Source organism: Engraulis encrasicolus, unplaced genomic scaffold (genome assembly GCF_034702125.1).
Source record: "Engraulis encrasicolus isolate BLACKSEA-1 unplaced genomic scaffold, IST_EnEncr_1.0 scaffold_688_np1212, whole genome shotgun sequence".
Taxonomy (NCBI): domain Eukaryota; kingdom Metazoa; phylum Chordata; class Actinopteri; order Clupeiformes; family Engraulidae; genus Engraulis; species Engraulis encrasicolus.
In genome coordinates, this window is record NW_026946014.1 from 1 (window position 1) to 12,500 (window position 12,500).

At 44.1% G+C, this 12,500-nt stretch overlaps 1 protein-coding gene and 1 long non-coding RNA gene across 2 annotated transcripts in view; both read left to right on the forward strand.

The window, feature by feature from the left end:
• Positions 1–730: 730 nt before the first annotated feature.
• LOC134444713 (uncharacterized) lies at positions 731–3,442 on the forward strand. The gene is made up of 3 exons (XR_010034076.1): positions 731–779; positions 879–1,151; positions 3,324–3,442. It is a non-coding gene; the product is annotated as an uncharacterized LOC134444713 (long non-coding RNA).
• Positions 3,443–4,387: 945 nt separating this feature from the next.
• The window catches only part of LOC134444714 (NACHT, LRR and PYD domains-containing protein 1 homolog), a gene marked incomplete at its 3' end in the record, with an annotated part of 13,994 nt that continues 5,881 nt past the window's right edge, over positions 4,388–12,500 (forward strand). The window contains exons 1-3 of the mRNA XM_063193938.1: positions 4,388–6,072; positions 6,361–6,444; positions 7,704–7,871. Of these exons, the coding sequence (XP_063050008.1) occupies positions 4,388–6,072; positions 6,361–6,444; positions 7,704–7,871 (1,937 nt within the window). The remainder of the gene's footprint in view (positions 6,073–6,360; positions 6,445–7,703; positions 7,872–12,500) is intronic.

Consider the following 12,500-nt stretch of genomic DNA (forward strand, 5'->3'; position numbering starts at 1 on the left):
TTGTTTAGGCTAACCCACGGTCAGCCAGTTAATGAAAAAAACTTCACAGGGTCACATCTAGCGTTAATCTCGCGATAAAAAAAATTGTCGCCGTTAAAAAGGGGTTGAGTTAACGCGATAATAACGCGATAATTTTGACAGCACTAATTTTATCACACAATTTGATTAACGTCCAATAACGTTCACGTTCTGACTTGATCAATACGGCCGACTTGGACCAACAAACAGCAACAGACCACAGCCTAAGGTACTTGCTAGTGGCTGCAAATTAAATGTGCTCCTCCTAGTGGTGCTGGACCGTACTACAAGGCGTATAAAGAGAGAGGAGATACAGGTGTTGTTAAGGAGAATACGCTTAAGATTAATTCATATTCAACACTCTCTGATGTTGGGGTTACTCGTCCTGTAGTGCACAACTGGTCAATCCCCGTGCAAATGGCTTAAGTCAATGATAGAATACGTGCAGGCGAGAGTCAGGCTAGACTAGAGTCTTCATGCTGTAATTTCCCCCATTGTAGGACAGAATAGCATTCCACAATCGAAAACTAATTGAAATATCATCTCTAATTGGCAGTAAGGAGAGCCCCTCTCAGGACCTTATGGACACCCAAAGAGACATGGAGGAAACCAAGGACAGTCCCGGGGCAGCAGGTATGATTAAGACCAAAGGTTTATGAAAATGCAAATTCTCAAGGCGAGGTGTTGTAAACATTTTAAACAAAATGTCTACACAGGCACTGAAGAACCGACACATTCGGGACCTCCACCTAAAGCCAGAGGTACAGAACAAAAACATCACAAAATATTACAAAACCTACAAATACCAAGTCTCGATTACCTCTATGTTTCCTGAGTCTATGAAAAATGTTTCCTCACAGAACGAGTCTCTGAGGCTCGCAGGGAGCTCATCAACAGGCTTGGTGAAGCCTCTCTGAAAGCTGTACTGGATGGCCTTCAGCAGGGCATCTCTGGCAGGCCTGCTGTGATCAGAATGGAGGAGAGAAATGAGGTTCTGCAAAAACACTGTGTGACTCAGGAGGACCAAGTGAGGTGCCTCGTTGACATTTTGTGGAGGAAGGGTGAACCAGCTTGTCAGAGATTCCTCTCTCTACTTGGAGAAGTGGATCCTGCCCTCTGTGAAGACCTCTTTGGTGAGTGGCCAGTCCATATGTTGGCTATATCAGACTGATGGTGGAGTTTTCCACTGATTTTAAGGGATTGAAAATTCACTTGAAAATGCCCATTCACACAGTCATGGTAGGGCTTCATGATTATGTAAAAAATGATAATCACGATTATTTGGGCCAAAATTGGAATCACAATTATTAATCACGACTATTGATTTCTTTCTTACAGAATTTATTTAAAAACTAACAAAATGAAATATAACCATGAAAAAAATGATATACCGGATGAACAAAATAAAATGGAATTGTTATAATTATGTAAAGGGCAATAGGGTCAAAGACGTCCAAAAAGGAACTGTCATTCAGTGTAATGCATACCTTCTGCTGACTGTAACTGTAAAAAAACATGCTTTTTAAATAGTTTCAAGTGAATGGATGACAGCCAAGGCTTTCATGAATTCCCTGGAAAAAATGAAAAAAAAAAGAGTCATGTTTCTTACAGTTACAGCCAGTAGAAGGTACCCATTACACTGAATGACAATTCCTTTTTGGACGTCTTTGACCCAATAGCATGATACGTACGTAGGTGGACAGATTTCTGACCAGAAACACCAGCATGTCAATATGTTTTGTTTATTGGAATAAAAGAATGATGACAAAGACATGACATAACAATAAGGCAAACACTCGAATAAGAAACAAACACAAGCAAGAGGAATGAATGAAAGGATATTCAAAAGTATGTCATTTTTCTTACTATTTACAAGCTTGAGAGAGTTGAAAAGATGATATTGATGAGATGATATTTCTAAAAATCAATATAGTAAAGAAGGGCCTCCTTTTTTCCATTTTTGCTTATGAATAAAACACTTAGCATGTTAAAGGAAGAAGTTCACTAAAATTTCAAAAGAAAGGTCAATTGAGTTGTATTAGTAAAAGCAAATATCTTTAAGACAAAACATAATGGTCTTGCTGTGAAAAAAGATAAGAGCTAAGGTCTGCAGGAAAATGTTTCACTATGTTACAGTCAAAAAATAAATGTACAAGGGTTTCATTTTCATTATCACAATAGGAACAATTCAAAACTTAAGTTTGTGTATTTGGAAATATATACATTTGTGTGGTAAATCTTGTGGAGAATTTTAAAATGAGTTTCTTTTATTTCATTCGTAATGCAATATTTATGAGGTAGTAGCCAAACCTTCCAAATGATATCTTGAACTAAAGGATTAAGAAAAAAAAAACTCTTTTTGCTTGCTTCTAAAAGAAAGATTCACGTACATGTTTGTTGTCACATTTTTCATCAATTATATTAATGCCATTTAATATTATTTCTGAGTGGAGAGTGGAGTAAAACTAGGTAAATTATATGATAAGTGACTTTTAATTGAACTGCTAATCCTTGAGGGATTGCCTTGATTAGCATGTCAGTATGTTCTGGCTTCAAGGACGATCAAAGGCAGGTCACTATTGCCAAGATTAAATCCCGATTGAAATCACGACATCGATATCATGATTATATCACAATTTTCAATTATTTTGGATTAATTTGTTTAGACCTAATTGATGGTGACCTTAACCCTATCCAGACCGGGGGGGGGGCTAAAAGTGCCCGCACCAACTTTGACGTCGTATAACTCCTGAATGACTAAAGCTATGACTACGAAACTTTGTGACTTTTCCTAAAATGAAGTTGGCTACAATGTGATACCAACAGATTAGGTTTATCATTTTTGTTGCTGCCACGGCAACGGTTTTCTGACAGGTACGCCTGACAAAAAATCACTGATCTAAGTCTCATCATCATCACTTTTCATATTTTTTTACATTTTCATTAGCATCAGACACCCTTGTGAACATTTGAAGTGGTTTGACGCACATAATAACCAAAATTGATGTGCATTACCCAAGTTAGATGGAAAATACATTAAGGTGACATTTTAGGCAATAAAATCAGGAAATGACGTCATAATGATGTCATAATATCCAATAATGACACCAAACTGATGTCATTCGTAGATCTTTGGCTGAAGATCATCCCTTCCAAGTTTGGTGGTCATACACCATTCGGTTCCTAAGTTATGAGGGGGGGGTCAAAAGAGCCCCCCCCCGGTCCCAGGAATGCCAAAAAAGCCCGGTCTGGATAGGGTTAAAGTACATTACAACAGATTTTAAATTTCTCCGGTCACTCTGCAGGCCCTGTGAATTCAGCTGCAACAACAGCCAAACAGGAAGCAGGTGAGTGGCATTAGAGAACTTTTAATGGAGGACGAGAATGTTCACATACAGTACTACTGCAAGACTAGGGGCACTTGTGATCGAGTGCAGAATGCATGGGGTCCTATGGAGCTACACCCATAGATTCTGAAGTTGTTTCGCATATTTTTTTGTAAAATAGATGCGCGTTGTAGAAGCAGAATGGTTAATCCGCACAGTATTTCTAAACTTGATCATCATAAAATAGAGCATTTGTAGTCAAATGACGTCACACGTTACCTAGATATTATCAGAAACTAGCTCACAACTGCTCAAACTGCAAGAAAACTAAAGGATGTAACTCCCAGATCATTGCACTTCTGATGTGAAATCCCTATCAATCTCTCAGACACCACTGTAATATTGGTGTAGAGGTTGTAGATGATAAGCAAAGCGAATGATGAAGTTTGCCTGCTTTGCGGTTTCCACGGTTTCTGTATTCAACACCATTTATAAAAACAAAAGAGAAAGTGCAAGCAGATGCAACCGCCAGCATATCAGAATGCTACAAAGAAGGTTGCAATCAAAGTTCTTCAATACAGTGTTAAGTGTTCAGTATTGTCTGCCTTGTGCTATGCACGCCTCTCCACATGCTTGTAAATGGGAAAGCCATTTAGGATATGGATCAGTGTGTATGCTACCCAACTGCAACTCCCAACTCCAATTCCCATTGTGACGCAGCGCTCCACAGCACACAACAAAATAACATTCATGCCTCACCTGTGCAATGGCGCCCCAAGGGAGCAGGACGGTAACATGCTCAAGGTACCTCAGTCATGGAGAAGGGTGGGGGAGAACACCGGTTAATTACTCGCCCCCACCAACCTGGCGGGTCGGAAGTCGAACAGGCAACCTTTGGGATACAAGTCTGACGCCCTAACCGCTTACACATGACTGCCCTATGACTATGCTACATGTATCATATAATGTGCCTTCATACATGTGTTTACTTACTGTACATTTACAACAAATATTTCACTGACTTTCTTACAGAACAACAGTCAATGTTATCGAAACTGAAAGAATGTATTGTCTCTCAGTACAAGACAGTGCAAGAATATAATGACCTACCAGGACAGGATGTCTTGCTGACTGATCGCTACACTCAGCTGTTGATCATTGAGAAACACAGACAACAGGGGGAAAGAGAGAAGGAGATGCGCATTAGTGGAGCAGGGTTCTTTGGTGCCAGACAGAAGGAATATAAAAGTATTACTGTGGACCAGCTCTTTAAGCCCAATAACCATGGGGATGTTCCAAAAGCAGTAATTCTCCAGGGCAACTCTGGACATGGCAAGTCCTTTACCGCTCAGAAGATAATGTTGGACTGGGCGTCAGGAAGCCTCTACCAGGATCGCTTTGAGCTCGTTTTACACCTCAGCTGCAAGGAACTCAACCGTCTATACGAAGACGGAGAACAGAGTAGTGTTTTAGATCTTGTGAAGGTTGATGAGGAATTCATCCCACTGGTTCAGAAGAAATTGAAGGAATCACCACAGAAGGTACTTCTACTTATTGATGGATTTGATGAACTTCAGTTCCCAGTGAGTGAACTCCGCAAGTCTCCTGTGAAAGACCTTTCCACACCAGCTCCTGTTGATGCCATTGTGGGCGCTCTGCTGAAGGGGAGTATCCTATCTGCGTGCCACCGGCTGGTCACCACCAGGCCTACTGCCTCAGACAAACTGAATAAGCTCCTCAAACGTCCTGTGCGCTGCACTGAGATTCTGGGCTTCTCTGAGGAGGGCGTACATGACTACTTCAAGATGTTCTGCAAAGATGAGAAGTTCAAGGAGGAGGCACTAGGCAGAGTGAAGGAAGATGAAACTCTCTACACCTCCTGCTTCATTCCTGTCATCTGCTGGATTGTCTGCACTGTATTTAGGGAGCACATGGAAAAGCACATAGAAGTAACTAATGCTTTGGAAACAACCACCTCCATATTTGTCCACTTTGTGAAAAATCAGCTTGAGCACCACTGCCAGGGTTTGAATCATCCCGTGCCAGATCTACTGAGGAGCCTTGGACAGCTGGCAGAGAGTGGCTTACAGAAGCAGCAGGTTCTGTTCGACAAGAAGAGTGTGGAGGGCACAGTCTCAGATCTCACTAGTGTTCCCTTCTTGTGTAAATTCCTGCTGAAGGAGACAGTGGAAAAGAAGGAAATGTTCAGTTTCATGCATCTGAGCTTTCAAGAGTTCTTCGCTGCACTCCACTACACATCAGACCAGGATGAAGAGAATGTCAAAAAGATGCTTGAATTAGTTGAGCAACAGGAGGACAGAAGCCATCTCCTACCTGTCATTCAGTTCCTCTTTGGTCTTTCAAAAGTGAAGGTGATGCAAGATCTGAAGAACCTTGGGTTGACCTCCAATCTCTCTTTGGAAGCATGTCTGAAAGAGTGGGTGGTTAAACTCATTGAAAATAAAGATTCTAAGAAAGATGCGATGATGCTCTTCACTCTCCACTGTCTCTACGAGCTCCATGATGACGAGTTTGTGAGGACAGCCATGGCGGTGTGGGATAAGGTGAAGTTTGACTCCATCCCTTTGACAAGAGCAGACTGCTGGGTGCTGCTGTACTGCCTGCAGTGCTGCTCCACCATCCCAAGCCTGAAACTCTCAGAGTGCAATATCACACCAGATAAGCTGAGAATGCTGCAGCCTGCATTACGCAAATGTCAGGAGCTGGGGTGAGTGTGTAAAGTGACAGTGTGTACAATGTCTGTACAGATGTGTGTGTGTGTGTGTCTGTGTGTGTGTGTGTGTGTGTGTGTGTGTGTGTGTGTGTGTGTGTGTGTGTGTGTGTGTGTGTGTGTGTGTGTGTGTGTGTGTGTGTGTGTGTGTGTGTGTGTGTGTGCCGTGTAGGGCATCTGGGGTGAGTGTGAATGAAGATCATGGAAAACTAAGTGGCTAAGTGACACATGTTGATGTGTTCACTGAATCCTACCATTTTCTTTTTTATATATCCCTCTGTAAAGGCTACATGTGAATAACCTGTCAGATGCTGATGTTTGTGATCTGATCTCATCTATGGGAGAAGGAAAGACCCTGAGTGAACTGAGGTAAGAAATGTATCATTTGTACACTCACCATTCTTATGGACAAACGTCAGTCTTAACCATTGTAAGATGTAAGAAATGTGTCGAGGCAAACAATATTTTGTTCTTCCACCCGTCCCTTACTTCTGTCTGCCGTCTGTCTGTCTGCCTTATTAGCTGTCCATATCCATCTAATTATTGTAATACTTCCTAATCTTGTATTTTAATCTCATCTTTAATCTCTCATCTTTTTGAGAATTGTTTTTTTTTTGTTTCATATATTAGTTAGACTGTTGCACAATATGCTATATGCAGTTCAGAAAGTAGACTCTGTGCGCGCGCGCACACACACACACACACACACACACACACACACACACACACACACACACACACACACACACACACACACACACACACACACACACACACACACACACACACACACACACACACACACACACAGGGGCGGTGCTAAAATGTTTGGGCCCCATGAAAGATTCAAATTTTGGGCCCCCAAAATGACAAATTATGTTATCAGCATCCTTCAGGGGCCCTGACAATGCTGTTGGGCCCTTAGAATCTGTAACACCTTTCCCCCTCTCGCGGCACCCATGCACATGCACACACACACACACACACACACACACACACACACACACACACACACACACACACACACACACACACACACACACACACACACACACACACACACACACACACACACAGTTTTATTTAGGGATTGGGGAATTGTGTGTGTGTGTGTGTGTGTGTGTGTGTGTGTGTGTGTGTGCAGTGTCAGATGTGCAGTGTGTATATACTGTATTGTGTGTTATCTGTGTATGCTGTGTGTTATAGTGTGTTGAATAACAGCTCATCAGATATGTATATACTGAATTGTGTGTTATAGTTATCTGTGTATATGCTGTGTTTCTATTATGTGTTATCAGATGTGCAGTGTGTATCTACTGTGTGTGTCATAGTTATCTGTGTATATGCTGTGTTTCTATTGTGTTGTAGTGTGTTGAATAGCAGCCTGTTAGATGTGCAGTGTGTATCTACTGTATTGTGTGTTATAGTTATCTGTGTATATACTGCGTTTCTATTGTGTGGTGTTATCAGATCAGGTGCAGTGTGTATCTACTGTATTGTGTGTTATAGTTATCAGTGTATAATTGCTGTGTTTCTATTGTGAGTTATCAGATGTGCAGTGTGTATCTACTGTATTGTGTGTTATAGTTATCTGTTTATAATTGCTGTGTTTCTATTGTGTGTTATAGTGTGGATAACAGCAGCCTGTCAGATGAGAGTGTGCAGCAGATCCTCACTGCTGTCTCCAAGCAGAAGAGTGTGGGTAATGTTTTCCTCACTGTGAAGACCATCACCCTCATCACCGCAGAATGTCTTCTCAACTTCATGAAGAGCACACCAACTGTTAAGGGTGTGGGGTAAGAAACACTTCATATGGCACTTCTGACTGATAGGTGCCCCCCCAATCCACCATAACGCAACACTGTCAAATATGTTTGCACTTTTCAATGGATTTCACTGTAAATATGAAATTTGGTTTTTATCATGAGTTTTGGAGGGACAATATATGACTACATACATTAATTCCTTATTGTCTTTATTTTCCTTCAGTAAGTTACTCTTATCTATTGTCTTCTACTCTACTACTCAGATATGTACTCAGCTATTCATCACGCAAAGTGACCTGATAAAGTGTGTGTGTGTGTGTGTGTGTGTGTGTGTGTGTGTGTGTGTGTGTGTGTGTTGCATGTTTCAGACCACTTTTTCCTCCATTTCACCACCTCCCTACCCGACCTTACACCCACCTCCCCTCCCTTGGTCACATACTGTATAGGCGGAATCTACGCAACCTGTCACGCACTAGCTTTGCATCAGTGGTGGCTGATGCCTTGCCCTCAGCAAGCGTGCTCTCCTCACTCGATGTTGACACTGCTACAGATTCGCTCAGCTCCACACTGACCTCCTGCCTCGACAACCTGTGCCCACTAGTCACTAAACCTGCAAGACCTTCACAACCGCGACCATGGCTGACAGAGACCATCCGAGCTCTACGTACCACCCTCAGAGCGGCAGAAAGGAAATGGCGCAAAACCCGCAACCCATCTGACCTCGAAAAACTTAGATCTCTACTAACCTCCTTCTCCGCCTCTGTAACAGCTGCCAAGACGACCTACTACAACGACAAGATCAGCAACACTACAGACCCACGTAAGTTGTTTTCTACATTCAAGTCACTGCTCAACCCTCCCCCCCCTCCTGCGCCCACAGACCTGAACCCAGACAACTTTGCCACCTTCTTCACGGAAAAGACGGCAAATATTAGCAAGCAATTCTGTGAGCCGCCCTCCCGCCCAGAAGACACCCCCCTGGAAAACACGGCGACTCCTGCAACACTTCATGAATTCACTCTGCTCTCTGAAGAAGACGTTTCCAAACTCATCACAAGAAGCCGTCCCACTACCTGCCTACTAGACCCAGTGCCCACGAACCTTCTTCAAGACATTGCCCAAACAGTGGTCCCAGCAATCACATCCATCATGAACTCCTCACTCTCCTCCGGCACTGTCCCCTCCGCCTTCAAACAAGCAAGGGTGACACCACTACTGAAGAAGCCTACACTGAACCCTGCTCATGTTGAAAACTACAGACCTGTCTCACTGCTTCCCTTCCTATCCAAGACGCTAGAAAGGGCAGTTGCAAAGCAGGTCACCAACTTCCTAAACCAGAACGGATTACTGGACCCAAAACAATCTGGTTTCAGAAGTGGACATTCAACTGAAACCGCGTTACTCTCAGTGACTGAAGCTCTAAGGACTGCAAGAACGGAAGGATTATCCTCGGTCCTCATACTACTAGACCTGTCTGCAGCCTTTGACACAGTCAACCACAAGATCCTCCTGAGGATACTCACAGCCATGGGAATCACAGGCGTTGTCCACTCATGGTTCAACTCCTACCTCTCTGGACGCACCTTCAGTGTGTCATGGCAAGGGAAGCTGTCTACGACTCACACCCTCTCCACAGGCGTACCCCAAGGATCAGTGCTGGGACCCCTTCTGTTTGCAATATACACCTCCTCCCTGGGACGTGTCATTCAAACACATGGGTTCTCCTACCACTGCTATGCTGATGACACCCAGATGTACCTGTCGTTCCGTCCAGAGGACACCACGGTTTCGGAACGCATCTCTGCCTGCCTCACCGATTTGTCAACATGGATGAAGGACCACCACCTACAGCTGAACCTGGCCAAGACAGAGCTCCTGGTGATCCCAGCTAAAGAGTCGCTCAGTCACAACATCAACCTCAAGATAGGCTCCACCATCGTGACCCCAAACAAAGTCGCCAAAAACCTTGGCGTCATGATTGATGATGAGCTGTCATGCTCCAACTACATCAACTCGGTCACCCGGACCTGTCGACTCCAGATGTCCAACGTACGGAATATCAGACCTGTGCTGACACAATATTCTACACAACGACTGGTCCAGGCCACGGTCCTGTCCCGCGTTGACTACTGCAACTCACTCATGACAGGTCTACCTGCTTGTGCGCTAAAGCCTCTGCAGATGATCCAGAATGCGGCGGCACGGTTGATATTCAATCAACCCAAAAGGACCCATGTTACTCCTCTATTTATTGAGTTGCACTGGTTACCGATCGCCGCCCGGATCAAGCACAAGGCATTGACCCTTGCCTACAAAACCATCACAGGAACGGCCCCAGCTTATCTGAAGGACCTACTAACGCCTTATGTTACTGGAAGAGAACTGCGCTCATCCAGCACAAGCCGCCTGGCTCTGCCATCCAGTCGGTCTAGGTACTCCCAGTCAAGATTGTTCTCCGTTGTGGTACCCAAGTGGTGGAACAGTCTCCCAGAGGCAGCAAGACTAAGCACATCTCTTGCAGCCTTCAAGAAACAACTAAAGACATTCCTCTTTCGAGAGAATCTACTAGACTAATGCTTGAACTGGCCTTGCCCCAGGGCAGACTCCTGACATGATGTTTAGTTTAGTTTAGTTTAGTTTGTGTGTGTGTGTGTGTTTGGGTGTGTGTGTACTCGTTATTTACTCTTTATAATTAAAAATAAAATAAAATAAAATAAAAAAACGAACCCTTCTTTGCAACTGCACTTGTTGTTCTGTATATCTCCTGTGCACTTTGTATTTGCTTGTGATGTTGGCTTGATTATGTCCTCTTTTGAAAGTCGCTTTGGTTATAAAGCGTCTGCCAAATGCAATGCAATGTAATGTAATGTAATGTAATGTAATGTAATGTGTGTGTGTGTGTGTGTGTGTGATGTCTCCACAGTGGTGTGTTAATTTACATGTAGGCTATTTAGGCCTCATGTACTGTAGGTAGTAGTGAGTTACTGTACATTTACACACACACACACACACACACACACACACACACACACACACACACACACACACACACACACACACACACACACACACACACACACACACACACACACCTGGGCTGGCCCTCATGTATGTAGTAGTGCTACTCCACCTGTGCATTCACACACACAAACACACACACACACACACACACACACACACACACACACACACACACACACACACACACACACACACACACACACACACACACACACACATACACACACACACACACACACACACACACACACACACACACACACACACTCATTATTACATTACATTACATTGCATTTGGCAGACGCTTTATAACCAAAGCGACTTTCAAAAGAGGACATAATCAAGCCAACATCACAAGCAAATACAAAGTGCACAGGAGATATACAGAACAACAAGTGCAATTGCAAAGAGGGGTTAGTTTTTGTTTAGTTTTTTTTAATAAAGAGGAAATAACGAGTACACACACACACAAACTAAACTAAACTAAACATCATGTCAGGAGTCTGCCCTGGGGCAAGGCCAGTTCAAGCATTAGTCTAGTAGATTCTCTCGAAAGAGGAATGTCTTTAGTTGTTTCTTGAAGGTTGCAAGAGATGTGCTTAGCCTTGCTGCCTCTGGGAGACTGTTCCACCACTTGGGTACCACAACGGAGAACAATCTTGACTGGGAGTACCTAGAGCGACTGGATGGCAGAGCCAGACGGCTTGTGCTGGATGAGCGCAGTTCTCTTCCAGTAACATAAGGCGTTAGTAGGTCCTTCAGATAAGCTGGGGCCGTTCCTGTGATGGTTTTGTAGGCAAGGGTCAATGCCTTGCGCTTGATCCGGGCGGCGATCGGTAACCAGTGCAACTCAATAAATAGAGGAGTAACATGGGTCCTTTTGGGTTGATTGAATATCAACCGTGCCGCCGCATTCTGGATCATCTGCAGAGGCTTTAGCGCACAAGCAGGTAGACCTGTCATGAGTGAGTTGCAGTAGTCAACGCGGGACAGGACCGTGGCCTGGACCAGTCGTTGTGTAGAATATTGTGTCAGCACAGGTCTGATATTCCGTACGTTGGACATCTGGAGTCGACAGGTCCGGGTGACCGAGTTGATGTAGTTGGAGCATGACAGCTCATCATCAATCATGACGCCAAGGTTTTTGGCGACTTTGTTTGGGGTCACGATGGTGGAGCCTATCTTGAGGTTGATGTTGTGACTGAGCGACTCTTTAGCTGGGATCACCAGGAGCTCTGTCTTGGCCAGGTTCAGCTGTAGGTGGTGGTCCTTCATCCATGTTGACAAATCGGTGAGGCAGGCAGAGATGCGTTCCGAAACCGTGGTGTCCTCTGGACGGAACGACAGGTACATCTGGGTGTCATCAGCATAGCAGTGGTAGGAGAACCCATGTGTTTGAATGACACGTCCCAGGGAGGAGGTGTATATTGCAAACAGAAGGGGTCCCAGCACTGATCCTTGGGGTACGCCTGTGGAGAGGGTGTGAGTCGTAGACAGCTTCCCTTGCCATGACACACTGAAGGTGCGTCCAGAGAGGTAGGAGTTGAACCATGAGTGGACAACGCCTGTGATTCCCATGGCTGTGAGTATCCTCAGGAGGATCTTGTGGTTGACTGTGTCAAAGGCTGCAGACAGGTC